This window comes from Melospiza georgiana, chromosome 2 (genome assembly GCF_028018845.1).
Source record: "Melospiza georgiana isolate bMelGeo1 chromosome 2, bMelGeo1.pri, whole genome shotgun sequence".
Taxonomy (NCBI): domain Eukaryota; kingdom Metazoa; phylum Chordata; class Aves; order Passeriformes; family Passerellidae; genus Melospiza; species Melospiza georgiana.
Genome location: NC_080431.1, coordinates 106,736,587 through 106,751,607, shown reverse-complemented (window position 1 = coordinate 106,751,607; position 15,021 = coordinate 106,736,587). Strand labels below are relative to the sequence as shown.

The window sequence follows — 15,021 nt, the reverse complement described above, 5'->3', positions numbered from 1 at the left end:
TTAAATGCTTCATAAGCCTTTCACAAAATGTCTGTAAAGCTAGAAAGGAATGCCTGCAGTACAAAGCTCACTTGCTAAGTTCATGAAACAATGTAGAAAATATTCTGTAACATAAATTTAAATTATTTTTTATATTATATTATTTTTATTTTTCTTCCACACTTAAGTACTTTATCATTGCTTTTTCTTTTACACTTGTATAATTCCCTTCACTGGGTATTGTGTTGTTTTTGTTTTTTTTTAAGTTGTGGGGGTTTTGTTTCTGTCCCGCTTTTATTTCAGACTTTCTAGTGGAGAGTTGGAAATAAACACAGCAAAGGGTATTTGTAATTGAGGCCCAACCCTTAATTCATCTTAGGTAAAAATTTTTCTTTAATTAAGATGTATGACTTCCTTAAGTGAAGTTGTAGCAACAGAGCTCATCATTGGTAACAGGGAGTTTTCAGACACTAATCATCTAATTGAAGATGGAACAAATTCATAGACTATTATTTTTTCCCTGCTTTAGGAAATAATCTAATAAATAATAGATCACATTTTAATAAATCACAAATTTGTAAGGGATTTATTTCCTCACTGCCAGTATTACTATATTTTTAATAACTTTGAACAAAAGGTCAGACTGTATATGTGGTAGGAAACTGAATTTAATACTAAAGCTTATTTTATTCTGGTGGAACCCTACTTAGTGTTTTGAAATGTTATTGCTTTCCAGCTAATCATAATATACTCAAAATACTTTGTATTTACTGTGGCTTATATTCCAGCTGGAAAGAACTTTCCATTATGCAGTTATTTAAATAACTCTATAATTGGAATTAAATTTTGTCCTTTGTTATTAGAACCTTTCAATTTTACTAAAGTACTGTGTGTTATGCTTTCATTCTTCTAGAAAGAAAGAAAAGCTTCCCAATAGAGCTTTGTTTCTTTGACAGCAAACCACATTATTTCTGTGTCTTTTGAACCGGTACCTTGTCCCTTGCTGGGTTCAGTCTGTGAGGCATAAACAGCTGTGCTGAGAGCAGGACAGGGCTCCAGGAGCTGTGAGCTGGAAAGCAGGACCTGGGGTCCCTTCATCCATGGTGGCTGCTGGATGCTCCTGAAATGGCATTTTGTAAGTGCAGGAAAACCAGTGCACTCTCAGTTTGTAGTTTCAGAGTATAGATAAAGAATTGCTGATCAAGGCTCTGAATGTGTGATTGTGTGTGACATCCAGTGTGGTCAGTAATGCATGCTCAGGGTGCTGTGTGCCACCTTAGGCCTTGGAGAGCACTGGTGCCCCCCCAGGAGTGCCCAGAGTGGGTGTTGGTGGCCCATGGCCACCTCAAACTTTCAGAATCCCTGTTGAGAGCCACTCAATCTGACTTTTGAACTTCTTTGTTCAAACTTCAGCATACAGACCCACTCACAGTGCTGCATTCAGCAGCAATGGTATTTTAGCATGTTGGCTTTGCAGCTTGCACTTCCAGTCTGCCTAGAAATGCATTTTCCAGCTGTGGAAGCATCTGTGGGTCCTGGCTCTTGGGGGTTTGTGCCTTGGTGAAACATTGGTTGGTTTTGGCAGACTGAACTGTCTGGGTTGCTGTACCTTGTGATGGAGCTGCTTAATCCAGCAATGTGAATGACCAGTTTCTCATCTAATCTAATTCATACATTCAGCAACATGAATAACCAGTTTCTCATCTAATGCAATTCATAAATCACTTGGTCATGTGACTCCTTATATGACTATAAGAATATTTTTAAGTTTGTACTGTTGGGCATTTAGTGTGGTTTTAAATATTTTAATGGAGTATTTTTAAGCAGAAACAAAAATACTGCTTAAGGACAGTTGTTTTTTCTCATTTTATGTTGGGAGCTGTGTCTTCAGTGATATTGCAGACAAAACCAGCCCTTTGTTTATTGTCAATATTTTTCAAACTTTTTCAGTGGTAGGTTTGTACTGTTTGCACAAGAGACCACCATTTTTTCAGATGAGCCAGCTGGTTTGTTGAAGTGCTAGATGCTACAGAATGAACACTTATGATACTGGAAACCAAAATAACTGTCTATACCTAAAATATTTAAATTGGGCAGTTTTGGAAATTTAACAGGATCACTTGATGTGCTTTTTTCTGATGACTCATCACTTTCAGATATAGAGAAAACTGAGTGCATCCAATGGACTTATTTAAACCAAAATAATTGGTTAGATATGGTGACAAAAAGGACATTTTGTATTTAAGACAGCCTACATTTTGGATGTAGTTGTGACTTGGAAGTGTAGTTGCTGATTTGGGTTTGTTTTCTTTTAATTCTGGTTATTCAGTAGGCTCCTTTGTAAGGTAGCCAGCACATGGTGTCTGCCCAGAAGCACATCCTTGTGCCATTGTGCAGGAACTGCTGTAATCAGCCTTGCTGATTGCACATCAGACAGACGAGGGGAAGTGGCTCCTCACACCAGTGTACCCAGCAGCAGAACCACTTGGCACAGGGATGCTGAAAATCTGCACTTCCCCTTGAACTCCAAAAAAAGTTCATAGAAGGGAAATTCCTTGGGCCTCTTTACACACATAAAAATCAATTCTGGCTCAGGAAGTCTTTGAACTGTCTCTGAATTGATGGAGACTGGAAGAAACTGGAAAATGTATTTCAGAAACATCAGAAGATTGTTTCAGAAACATTTACACTTGTGCTGTTCTCAGAGTTTACATTTTATGGCTTTGCTGTAGGAGATAGGGAAATACCTTCTTAGTTCTTGATTTCATAAGCTTTTTAGTTTAATAGCTGTTTAGTTGGACCAATTGTCCTTTTTGCTGTTCCTCTTACAGAAACAGATAGTGATATGAAAGTCAGTATAGACCTGAGCCTGGCTATAAAAACCTAACACTCTTTAGTTTTGAAGGGTGCTATAAATACTACAATTCCATGTACATAAGGGACAAGGGATACTGTTTTATTAGACTTTGGGCCTTTCCCTGTCATAAAATACTTGCTGGTGTAATATAGCAAACACAGTCTTTCCTAGCTGTGTACTGTTTTGGGAGTTGACAGCTGGTTATTCATAACATTCATCTATCAGCAAATTCTAAAAAAATGAGAATAAAATCTAAAATTGCAAAACAATGACAACCCTTAGAAGAGTCTTTGAAAATGAGTCTGGTCAAATTAAGAAATATTTTGCCTATGTTAATTATGTTGAATGTCAAATACTAAGAAAACAGAGATTGTTTCCACACAGAAGCATTCCACTCCTGTTTGTACAGATGTATATTCTTAGGTTTTTAGCACATTATTTTTTCTTACTCCTCATGGGACATTATTTTCCAAGTTGTTTATTAATTCTGTGCATTGTGAGCTTGAACAGGAAGAGTTAAACGTCTTGTGTTATGAGACTTTTTCCACTTAAATAAGAAGCAAGGCAATATTCCCCAGGTTATTAAGTTCATGCTTTCTAAAAACTTTTGTTTCAAAGGTTGCTGGCACACAGCTGTATGACTGGAGTCTTCAAGGATATATTGCTGTAGAAGCTCTTTGGAAGGATACTCCTAAGAAGAAGAAATCAGGGGAAAAAGGTGATAAGGTAAGAAGTCTGAGGAACTTGATTTCTGAATTTACCACTGTCTTTTCAGAAAAAATTATGAACAACAGTGGTTTTGTTCCACTGTGACTTGGCCTTTATTTCTGAAGAGAAATTTTTCATTCTCTCTTTCTAAGCTGTGGAAAAACATTAGGCTTACTTCAAGCTAAACTTTCAGAAATCCTGTTTGGAAGCTTCCTTTAGTGTAATCAGATACAGATAAGCAAACAGAATTCTAAGAAATGTATTTACCTGGCTTAGTGAAGCATAGTGTGAGAGACTGCTGAACTGAGCAAGTTTATTAAATGTGTGCCAAAGAAAGCCTGCAAGGTTTTAAGGTGGTTTTTTTTAGCTGCTGCTTAAAGAAAGAAAAGTTCATGTGTGTTATGTAAAGCTTCTGTTGTTTTAAATTCGCTTCTAAACTCAGTATGACTGGGAGAGAGGTGTGTTGGAGACAAAATTGCACTTGGATGGACCTCGGGGATGGGACCAAGTTCCCTTGCTGAGGCTGGGTGTAGGACTAGTTCCAGACAAGCTGGGCTGGGGAAATGTTCGCATGTGCTGGCAGCTGCTGAGTCTCCTGAGAGGGAAGACTTTCATCAGTGGATGCTCACCCTGTACTGGCCCAAGGCACTTCAGTAAATGAACTTGGATAAACAAAGGTTGGTTAATTGTCCTGTAGCTTTCCTGAAAGCTAGGCTGTCAAAAAGAAACTCAAAAAAGAGAGAATATTAAAATATTTCAGAAAGACAAACTGACAGCATTAGTAAAAAATAGCTGAAGTTTTTCTTTTATTGTGTCCCAGGCATTTAAAAGAGAACACATGGTTGTTATTGGAAGGCAAAAACTTTTGACACTTTCATTTTGCTATAAGGCTTATTCGAGCACTTGCTACCTCAGCAGAAAAACAAACAGCCTGCAGAATTTCAGACCACTAAGTAAACACACTTCCTTCTCTTCCTCCTTGCAGAACCTTTAAATCACACCCCTTAGTTGCCAAAGCACATTACTTGCACAAAGGAGCAAAATGCTCATGGATGGGTGTTCTGCAAAACTTCATCTCATTGTTCAGGTGCTGTCAGTGTGAGCTGCTGCTGCTGCTGTGATGGATTAGACAAGGCCCAAAACCCCTGTGACTCAAATGAAGAAGCAGTACTTGGTCACTTGATGGAACATTTCCCATTACCACTGAGGCAAGCAGCCCTGCTGGGGCTGTGTCCTCAGAGTTCCTCAGGAGAGGCTCCTGTCTCCCTGCTGTGCACAGAGGCTGAGCAGCAGCTGTCAGGAGTCACATGCTTTTGTCTGGAAGGGGGAATGAGAAGTGATTCTGATGGAGGAAGTTTGTCCTGAGGCTTCCTTTGGCTAGGGTTGGTGAAACCAACACGCAGTTGGGAATCTGGGTGGGTAGAGATGGGTTTGGTTTAGGTTTGTTTCATGTGGAAATAATCCTACAGATTATCAGCACCACCAAATCACTATCAAATTTTCAAGCAGAAGAATTTACTATCAATTTTTCAAGCAGAAGAATTTCTGTTTAAGTTCCATTTTTTTTATTGAAGGCTTTTACTCATACAGAAGTGTCATGGAAGAAAATGCTTTTAGCTATCATAAACTAAAATTGGCAAAGCATTGTAGGATAGATTCTGTCACTTCTGTCTTAATTTGACAACCTTGTGGAAGAATTTGGTTGCTTTTGTACATGTATTTCTTATTGTCATTCTAGGCAGCTGGATTCCTGAACTAGTGAAGACAAGTCTAAATGTGACTCTTGAGTTGTTGTTGCAGCAGATGTTACCCATTTCATGAAGCTATGCCAGAGCAAAAGACATTATTTTTGTTTTTGTGACATTTACTCCAGCATTTTCCTGTTGCTACACAAAGGATTCTTGCAAATAGTCAAGCAGTATTTGGGTGGCTCTTCTTGGCTTCTGTTAATTTGTTACGTTGCTCATAATTTGTTTGATAGTCATAGGTACCACAGCTGTGCATAACTTCATGTTTGTGCAGCAATATGTCATTAAAATAAATGTGGTATGTTAATTTGCTGAAGGTTTTATGAAACAAAATCCTGTGCCAGATTGAGGTCATATCAACTGAATTCTGAGTTCTGCCAAGAAAGATGAATTCTGGGACCTTCTGTGCCTCCATTTCAAAACACTGTGGCTGCAGCCCCTCCACAGAGCAAGTCAGGCAGATAAATGTTTTTAACGTGCTGTTGAAGAATGGAGCTCTTCAGGATGTCAGGATAAAATCTCTCTGCTAGAACTGAAGCACAGAGAAAAATAATTTTCTTCTATTAGTTCTCACTTCATCTTGTCTCCATACCATTCAAAGACTTTTGCTGTATTTTTAACAATTTTGGATTCTCTCTCTTCCAGCAGCACTGAATTGGGCACCCCTTGTTTTCAGTGAAGAGGCCAAATTGTGTAAAAGCAGAACAGCACTACAGCTCTAAGTACACCCTTCTTTCAGCCCTTGTTCCTTTCTTCTTGTGTTTGCTCTTTCCCACTTTGGCCCATCTATTAATGAGATCTCACAGAAAACTAATTTCCCTCTTTCCCTTTATGACATATTATTTGGTTTTCCATCCTGACTGGTGTGCTGATGGACACCACCAGTGACTTAGCAATACATGATACATACAGTTTTTCAACCCGTATGTTTTTATTACACATGTAAACTATATAAATATATTTTATATTTATATATACATATATTTAAAGTGTATCTCTATGGCAGTCTCTGGGTATTTTATTAAGTGCTGGCTGGTTACAAAATGTCTCCAGGTGCAAAGAGGGCTCAGCTTTGGCTGATTTCCTGTACTTGCTTAAAACAAGTGTCAAGGAAATTGTGGACCAGAACCTTCCTCACCTGAAAGCTCTGTTGAAAATTGTGATGTCAGTGTTTTGACTGGGGAGCCTCGCTGTCAGCATCACAGATTGTGACCATAACAAACCTTAAATTGTCTTTTAAGAGAGTTTTGAAGTCCCATGTATTTTGGTCATCTTTTAAAACACAACATAAGCAGCTGAGGAAGCTTATTCTACAGAAAATGCTTGTTAGGCTTGGCTTTGGTGGGTTCTGAACAGGCAGGCAAAAGTTTGGTCATCACAGCTAAAAGATAAACATCTACTTCTGGCAAAAATGCTGTTTCTTGTCACATGCCCTCCTTTTATTGTTTGGTAGTAGGAATAAAAACAATATGAAACTTGTAAGAAATACAAACAGACTTCTTATGGAGCGGATCCTTAGTCTGGGCAGTGGGGAATTTAGATGTGCTAGAAGTGGATGGACAGAAAGAATGTACTCTGCAAAAAGTTGATCTCTCTAAGGGCAGCTTAAAGCAACATTTTTGAAAGTACTTCATATTTTTGTGAAAATTAAGTTCAAGGTCAAGTTAAGTAAAAGAAGAAGAAGTTACTGATTGACTAGGGGGGGATGAGTAAGGTAAGACAGTGATGTTTTCTTTATTCCAAGCAATACATTGCAAACCAAAGAGGAAAGAAGGTAAATTATTAATCTGTGAGCCCAGGTGAGCCTTTGTTTTTGTTTTGCAGCTTGCAGCTGTGTTGGTTTTTGTTTTTGTTTTTTTTTTCCTAGTGGCCAGACTTTCCCTTTCAAGAGTTTCCATAAGCACAAAAGATACACACCTATCTTACATACTTTTGAAGTTGTAATTTCTAAGATTAGTGTAACAGGGTCTGGCCATCTGGAAGACTTCTGAGGTAGCAACAGAAACTTGTGCACCTGGTTCAACTGTAATGCAAGGGAAGGAGGCACCTCACATTTGGGGGTTTGACATTAGCTGGTTTGCTTTGGGGGCTTTTTCTTTGTATGGAAGGAAAATTTTCAGAGTAATCATGGTGGGTTTTTTGTGAAGTTTGTTGTTTAAAGTTTAGGTCTCAGTGTATCTCTGTTAGATGCTGTGTGAGCTAAGTTGGGGTGGTTTTGAATCACTCATGTGCTGAAACTGTACAGTCCCCTTAGTACCAGTGTTATTTTTGGTTTCAAATAATGATTTTTTTTAATCCCAAGGAATCCCTATATATTGAACATTTGATAATAAATGTATTATGGGGATGTCTTATCAGTCACCTTTCACTTGAAACAGTCAGAAACACAAGAATGCAAAATATTTCCTCTTCTGCTGTGGAGTAGAGCTCTGATGTGTGACCTCGTCTGGCTACCCAGATTTGTTATGGAGTGGTTGTGTGGAGCCAGAAAGCAGAAAGACTGTCTTGAATATGTGCCTGCTTCTGACTATGAGAGGGTACCCTGGCACAGAGGAAGTCTGTCTTCTGAGTCATTGATCTAAACACATTTTGTGCTTTTGACCTGGTTTTGAGTGTGCTAGAGGGCTTTGGCACTTTTTTCTAAATGATGTGCCTGTGCCACAGAAAGTCCTTTTTAACTCACATTACTGCTCGAGCTCACTATTTACACTGTGGGCATATACAGTGGTTGGAGTTGAAAACTTCTTAATTGCTAATTCAGCAAATGACTGTGTGAGGAATGACAGTCTATCAGTGGATTGGCTTGAATTAAATAACTCAGGTTAACAGTTATACTGAAGGCAAGCCCTGTGATGAGATCTCCTCAGCTCATACAAACAAAGGAATTTAGCAAGACAACTCTTCCCTTGTGCATGTGTGTGTTGCTTTAGATTGTTTTCCTCTTTCAGGACATTAAAAAAAAAAAAAACAAACCTTACCTAGACAATAATTACTTTTTACAAGTTAAAACAAGAAACTGGAAAAACACAGCCTTCTCTGTGAGGAGCTTATTTTTACTTCATTTGTTCAGGATTGAGTAAACTCTGAGATGAGGCATCGTTAGTCAGATTATTCATTGTAAATTTTAGTAAAATGTCATAGCTTAAAAGTTCCTGTACAGGCAAATTACAGAGTAGATTATTATTTTGAAATGGGTGTGGTTTGTTATGGATGTGATTTCCCCTACTGTGAAATACCCAGAGTAGAAATGGATTTTTCAAAGAAGTAATTACATTTTAAATGTCTTGCTAGGCATTTTTTGAATAAGACATTTAAGAAATATCTTCATAATTGAATCTTGATATATTGAGTCCATGTCTCCAGCACAGCATATGCAGGATTGCCACAGACTTGGTGCCTTGTCATGTTTAACTGGTAATATATAAATTTGACCCATTCTTTGAAACATTTTCCAGTTTCTTCTAGCTTCCTTCGCTACATTTTCCATCACATTTAGTATTGCAGAATCACAGAATAGTTTGGGATTGAAGGGATCTTAAAGATAATCTAGTTCCAACCCCCTGCAGGAGCAGCTTCCACTAGATCAGGTTGCTCAGAGCCCCATCCATCCTGGTCTTGAACACTTCCAGGGATGGGGCATCAGCAGCTTCTCTGGACAACCTGTTCCAAGGCCTCACCACCCTCACAGCAAAGAATTTCTTCCTGATATGGAATCTAAACCTGCCTTCTTCCAGTTTGAAGCCATTCCCCCTTGTCTGTCACTACAGGCCCTTCTGAAAAGTCCCTCTCCAGCTCTCTTGTGGCCCCCTTAAGGCGCTGGAGAGCTGCTAGAAGTTTTCCCAAAGCCTGCTCTGTTCCAGGGTGAACAATCCCAACTCTCTCAGCCTGTCTCTGTAGAAGAGGTGCTCCAGCCCTCTGATGATCCCCTGGCCTCCACTGGATTTGCTCCAACAAGTCCCCATCCTTGTGATGTCCCAGGCCCCAGAGCTGGACACAGCACTCCTGGTGTGCTTCCAGGAGCAAAGCAGACCTGCTGCCCACACTGCTTTGGAAGCAGCCCAGGGTGTGGTTGGTTTCTGGGCTGCAAGGGCACATTGCTGGGTCATGTTGAGGTTTTCATCAACCAGCATCCCCAAATCCTTCTCCCCAGGGCTGTTCTCAATCCATTCTCTACCCAATCCATACTCTACTCAATCCATTCTCTTCCGTTTGTGCTTGGGATTGTCCTGACCCAGGTGCAGGACCCTGCACTTGGCCTTGCTGAACTTCATGAGGTTCACACAGGCCCATGTTTGAAGCCTGTAAATCGCTGTGGATGATGCCATCCCTTCCCTGCAGCATCTTGAGCAGCACACAGCTGGGGATTGTTGGCAGACTGATGAGGGTCCCAGGGTCCCTGCTGCTGGCTGAGGTGTCAGTGCCAGTCCCAGCACTGACCCCTGAGGAGCACCACCATAAAGATGGTGTAGAAAGTAATCTTACCCCTAAGGAGCTGCAGCTGGGCCAGTCATCAATGATTAGGAGCAGGCCTGACCTTACCAGGCCACAGCAGTAACCAAGGAGAAGAAGATGCTATAAAAGAGTGGTGTGGCTGGGTGAGAAGGGAACTGCAGTCAGTGGCTGCTTTGTGGAGAAGAAAGAGTCAGTGCTCTGAGGAGCTGTCCATGAGGCAGTATCAAGAAGATATGGAACTTTTGCAATAAGGAGATAACAGTATGGAACCCCTGCGAAAAGGTGACGCCACCACTTGTCCCTGGTGTCTCTCAGACATCAGAGTGACGTCTGCAGCTCTGAGTGTGACCATCCAGCCAATTCCTTATCTGCCAAGTGCTCCATCCATCAAATCAATGTCTCTGCAGTTCAGAGACAAGGCTGTCCTGCAGGACAGTGTCAAGCACTTGGCACAAGTCACAGATGACATCAGTCACTCTTCCTTCTCTTCCTTGTCCACCACTGCTGGAACCCTGTTACAAAAGGCCACCACATTTGTCAGGCACACTTTGCCATTAGTGAAGCTGTGTTGGCTGTCACCAATCATCTTTTTAATTAAGTCATGTTGGTAAAAATAGCCTTCTAGAACAAAGAGGAAATGCCATTTAATTTCCATGTGTAGAATTTAATAACAATTGAGGGTGGGTGCCACCTCTGATTATTTCACCCAAACCCCTGTTCAGAGCAGAGGCAGTTTCAAAATTAGATTTGGTGCTTCAGGCCTTATGTAATCACGTGCTGAGTATTTCCTGGGATGGAGATTTAGAAAGTTGTCAGGAAAACCTGCTCCAATGATCAGTGCTGTGATACATTTATAATTTTTTGCCCTTTGATCTAAGAGAAATCTGCCATGCTCCTCTGTCCTTTTCTCCTTGTCCTTTAGATGTGAACCTCTGAGAAGGACGTGGCTCTTCCAAACATGTAAATGCCCATTAGGAAATTGTGGATTGGAATTAGGTTCCCCCTTTGTGTGGTCCTCACCAGTGTGACCAGATCCTCATCTCAGCTGGTCCTGCTATGTGCTTCAGTCCCCAAGCCATGTCTGTGGCCCTTTAAGTATTTTTAAATAGATATCTATTTAAAGCTGTAATCAAATGCATGTTTGTTATAGCATCTTGGCAAATGGATAGACCAGACCCTGTAACAAGCTTCTCTTTATTCTTTGATTTCTGTCATTAATGTTGGGGAAAGTGTGAGAACACCCTCTAAAAGGGTATGTGCTAAAAGGGATCTATTGTATAAATCCACACAGAATTCAGAGAATGCAAAATAGCAACTACTCTATGGGTATTCATCCTCTGTTATTAATACAGGCAAAATGATTCAATTAAAGCACTTCTCTTGAAAATACTTGTTCTTTCAAACCCTTTAATTGCTTGGCTAGCTACAGGAAGACTAAAGTCTAGAAAGTGTTTGGTAGAAGATCATATTTGAGTGTATTATACTGAATTAGTCTCATGAAGCACTTGATTTTGTGACATATTTTTGTTTCAGCTTTTGAAGAGGATTTCTGTTCTGGTAAAAACATTAATCATGGATTGCCTCAATTGAAATGTTGTGCATATTTTTTTTCTTCCTCAAGGGTGATGCAGTGGGTGACAAGCCCCTGGAAGTCCATGCTGCTTCAAATAAAGAGCAGACCCAGAAGTAGAATGCTACATCACCTGGCATCAGACAGGTAAAGGATAAAGACTGGTAAGAGTTTGTGGCTAAACAGCAGAGTAACTGGGAAAAGCTGAACACTTTCAAGTTTGACTTGTAGTTTTCTTCATAATGATTAGGAGAGTACAGACAGATAATTTTATTTGTCCTAAAATTTGTCAAGAATATATGCACTCCCTAACACTGTTCAAGTTAAGAATTCTAAATTTTCATCTTTAGAGCATAACAAGTAAATACATGTGTGTTTGAAGGGTTCTGAATTAATTGAGGAAAGCCTTGTGATTGTGGTTTTGGTTGGTTTTGGCCTTTTATTTTCTTTTTTTGTCTTCCCATTTCTGCCTTCCTTACCAAAAACCTCTCTGCCTTTTTTGTCATACTTGCACAAGTATTAGGGTGGGGAAAGAAACCTCTTCCCTGCTGATAAGTTTTCCCTAAAGATTTGTGAGTGCCAGGGTGCAGCACTGCCTTACAGCCTGTAAAAGTCCATGACGTGCCTGACCTTTCACGTTAATGCAGCTCCCAAATGAGTCCTGTTGGGAGCAGAAGATGGAGGAAATGAAGGCAGCATTTTCCAGGCTCTCCAAGGCAGAAACTCGAGTTGAGATACCAGTTCTGACTTGGCCTCAGGGCTGTGTTCTAAACTCAAGCAAGTCCTATGGTTACAGTTTCTAGAAGAGCAAAACAGAAACATCCTCTTGACATTTTGTGATGGTTTGGTTTCATAGGATAAAAATTGCTCTGTATTTGAGGCTTATTACAAATAATTATAACATAATTGGACATAATTTAGCACAAAATGTCAGATGTCTGCTCTGTTATCAGTTGATAAAGAATGTCTCTTCTGAACATGTTTTCTACTTGCTTCTCTTTGCCCTCTATTATTTTTGCATCATGTTAAAAACTTACTTTTCATCAGAAAGTGATCCTGGCACTGTTGGTACTCCTCATCATTTTTGTGTGCAGTATTGCATTTACCAGAATAATCTTGTTTTTTTTCCTTGCTGCCAACCTGTGTAAATGGAGTCCAGATCTGGCAAACTGCCCCAGCATCAGTCACACATGTTTGCAGATGTGGTGGAATCACCCATCTGCTGAGCAGCAGTGTTCCACTGCCTCATGGGCAGCTTCAAAAGAAAACCTGGTTTTTAATGTTAAAGTGTTTTAATTGTTATTGCTAATTCTCACAACAGCAATGTGAGCTTGTTGCCTGGCTGATGTACTGAGTACCTTAGCTTTCCCTTTAGAGCTATGAATATAAAGTCTTTAAAAATACATGTTTTCCAAGTAGTTTGTAAGATAGTAATTGAAAATAAAAACTAAAAAAATAATGGAAGGATTATTGAATATTTTTTTCTGTAAAGAATCCCAAGAGAACTGAGAGGAAGAAAAGCCTCTCTAAAATTCACTGAAATATTGTTGTGCTTCTTGTCAGCTAGGACAGAGCTACTAAATGATAAAAACCCAAGAAAACTGAACTTCTGTTTGTGATACTGCACAAATATCAAGGTTCAAACAGAAATCCATAAATAGGTTTTATTTTCTTTTAGAATTTCTTGCTATGAATAGAATTTTTTTATTCGCTTTTTGAAATGTCAGCCTTTTGCTTCAGGCACATTTTCCTTGTTTGAGGAAGGTTTTAAGAGAGTGAAGATAAATTGCCCAGGAGCTTGAAGAACCTGAGTGCCCCTGGTTTTGAAACCTCCATGCTTCACCTCCTGTTGTTTCTGGAGGAGGCACATGAAGGGAACTGCTGGGTTTGTGACCTAGGGCAAGCAGATGGTGAAAGTTCAATTCAGTATCGAGTTCAGCTGCGCTGCGGGGGTGGCAGTTTGTTACTTGTGCTTGAAATCAAATCCTGTCATTTAACTCCATACCCAAGTCCAGATGTTTTGTTGGATTTGGGTGATCCCAAAGGTTGGAGAACATTGCTGTGATCTTTGAAAAGACACTTTTTTTTTTTTGGATGAGATCAGTCCTAAAAATCTCACTGCATTTTCAACTGTTGGGAATATTCCTAGTTGAATGTGGTTACTAAAATAAAGACAATGTCATTGCCTCCATGATTTGCCACAGCATGGGTCTCTGAACTGTGAATGGTCAGCCAAGGACAAAATCATATTGGGTTGAAGACAACAACATATTTCTCTGTTCCAAAAACCAGCAGCATTGCACCGCCTTTATTATAGTTTGTCATCAAAAATTATATGCAAACTTCAGCTCAAACCACATCCCACTGTATAAGAAAAAAATTTTAATTTTATCCAGCTGTTGTATTTGGGAGTTGCTCAGAAGTGACAGGGTTTTGTGTTTTTCCATGAAGATGGCATATCTCATTTGCACTCTGTTCCAGATCTATATTTATGTAATTCCAGTTCTTTGAGTTAAATTGCCCTAGTCTTGCTCCAGAGTAAAGAAGATTAGGAAAACATGCATTTGGTGGGAATTCAAAAGAATTATTTTTGAGAAAGTTGGTTTATTATACAAGATTCCAGTTGGTGTTCGTTTTGAAGTGTTCTCTTTTGTCTTTCCATTTAGTTCAACTATGGGAATTGAGTCCTCTAGAACAGACATGATGATTAGTGCTCTGATGTCAGTAATATGAAGAGTTAAATATCTCTACTGCAAGCAAATTGGTTTTGAGAATATTCCTCAAACAGATTTTGATCAACTTGCCACATCAAAGAAAAAAGTTTTGATTACACTGTAAAAATGAAAGGGCCTGTGATAAATTTCATTCTGCTTTCTCCCTCCATTCCTCTCCCCCTTAACCTCTGTCCCCTTTCTTTGGTTATAGGTGAATAAAAATATAGATATGAGCAACACTTTCCCAAGAAAAAGATGAAAACCACCTGAATCCATTTTGAATGTGACTAATCTGCCTTGTGCCCCAGGGCAGTCTGGTGATCTGCTGCCATGGCTGCTGTGAAAGGACGCCCCATGTGTTGGGTCAGTCCTGAGACTGTCCCCTGTTCTGCACAGGGACTCAAGGCTGCCCATGCTTGTCCCATTGCAGGATCAACATTGCAAGTAGCAAGTCTCAAAATCCCTCAGTCTCTTTATTATTTATATATAAAATAAAATTCCAGTTACAGAAAATGTCTGTTTTTTCCCCTCCTCCTGTCTTCTTTAAACTCACGGATGTGATGTTTGCACAATCTGAGAGGTTCTCTGGGTGCTGTTGACAGTGCCTGTATTTGTTACCATCGAGGAAAGCTGACAGTAGTAGGATGTTTTGGCTACCAGGAGCTCACAGAATTGGGAATGGGAACAATTACAATGCCTCTTGTGTTTTGTCTGAGTCCCCCCCCTCTTTTCTCTACACGTCCTCTGCCTCATCAGTGCCAGCAGGAGGTGTGTAATGAAGCATCTGTGAGTTCCTGTCTGCTGGATGGATGGGAATGGAGCTGTTAATGCTTGTTCTTGTTTTTGCTTGAATGAGCAGCACAATGGGAACCAGAACGTTACCGTGGTGGGAACCAGCTATAGAATAACTTGGCTCTTTCCTTATTCCCACCCAGGGGAGGGGAGGAAAAAGTGATGTGGAGGGAAATGCAAAAGGATTTCCAGCATTTTGAA

At 39.8% G+C, this 15,021-nt stretch overlaps 1 protein-coding gene across 2 annotated transcripts in view; it reads left to right on the top strand.

Moving 5' to 3' along the window:
- The window catches only part of APOO (apolipoprotein O), a 28,886-nt gene extending 14,345 nt beyond the window's left edge, over positions 1-14,541 (top strand). The window contains exons 7-9 of one of the 2 annotated variants that reach the window (XM_058018979.1): positions 3,455-3,562; positions 11,366-11,461; positions 14,240-14,541. In XM_058018979.1, the coding sequence (XP_057874962.1) occupies positions 3,455-3,562; positions 11,366-11,434 (177 nt within the window). In that variant the 3' untranslated portion in view covers positions 11,435-11,461; positions 14,240-14,541. The other variant, XM_058018981.1, reaches the window with a different exon arrangement.
- The last annotated feature ends 480 nt before the right edge of the window (positions 14,542-15,021 follow it).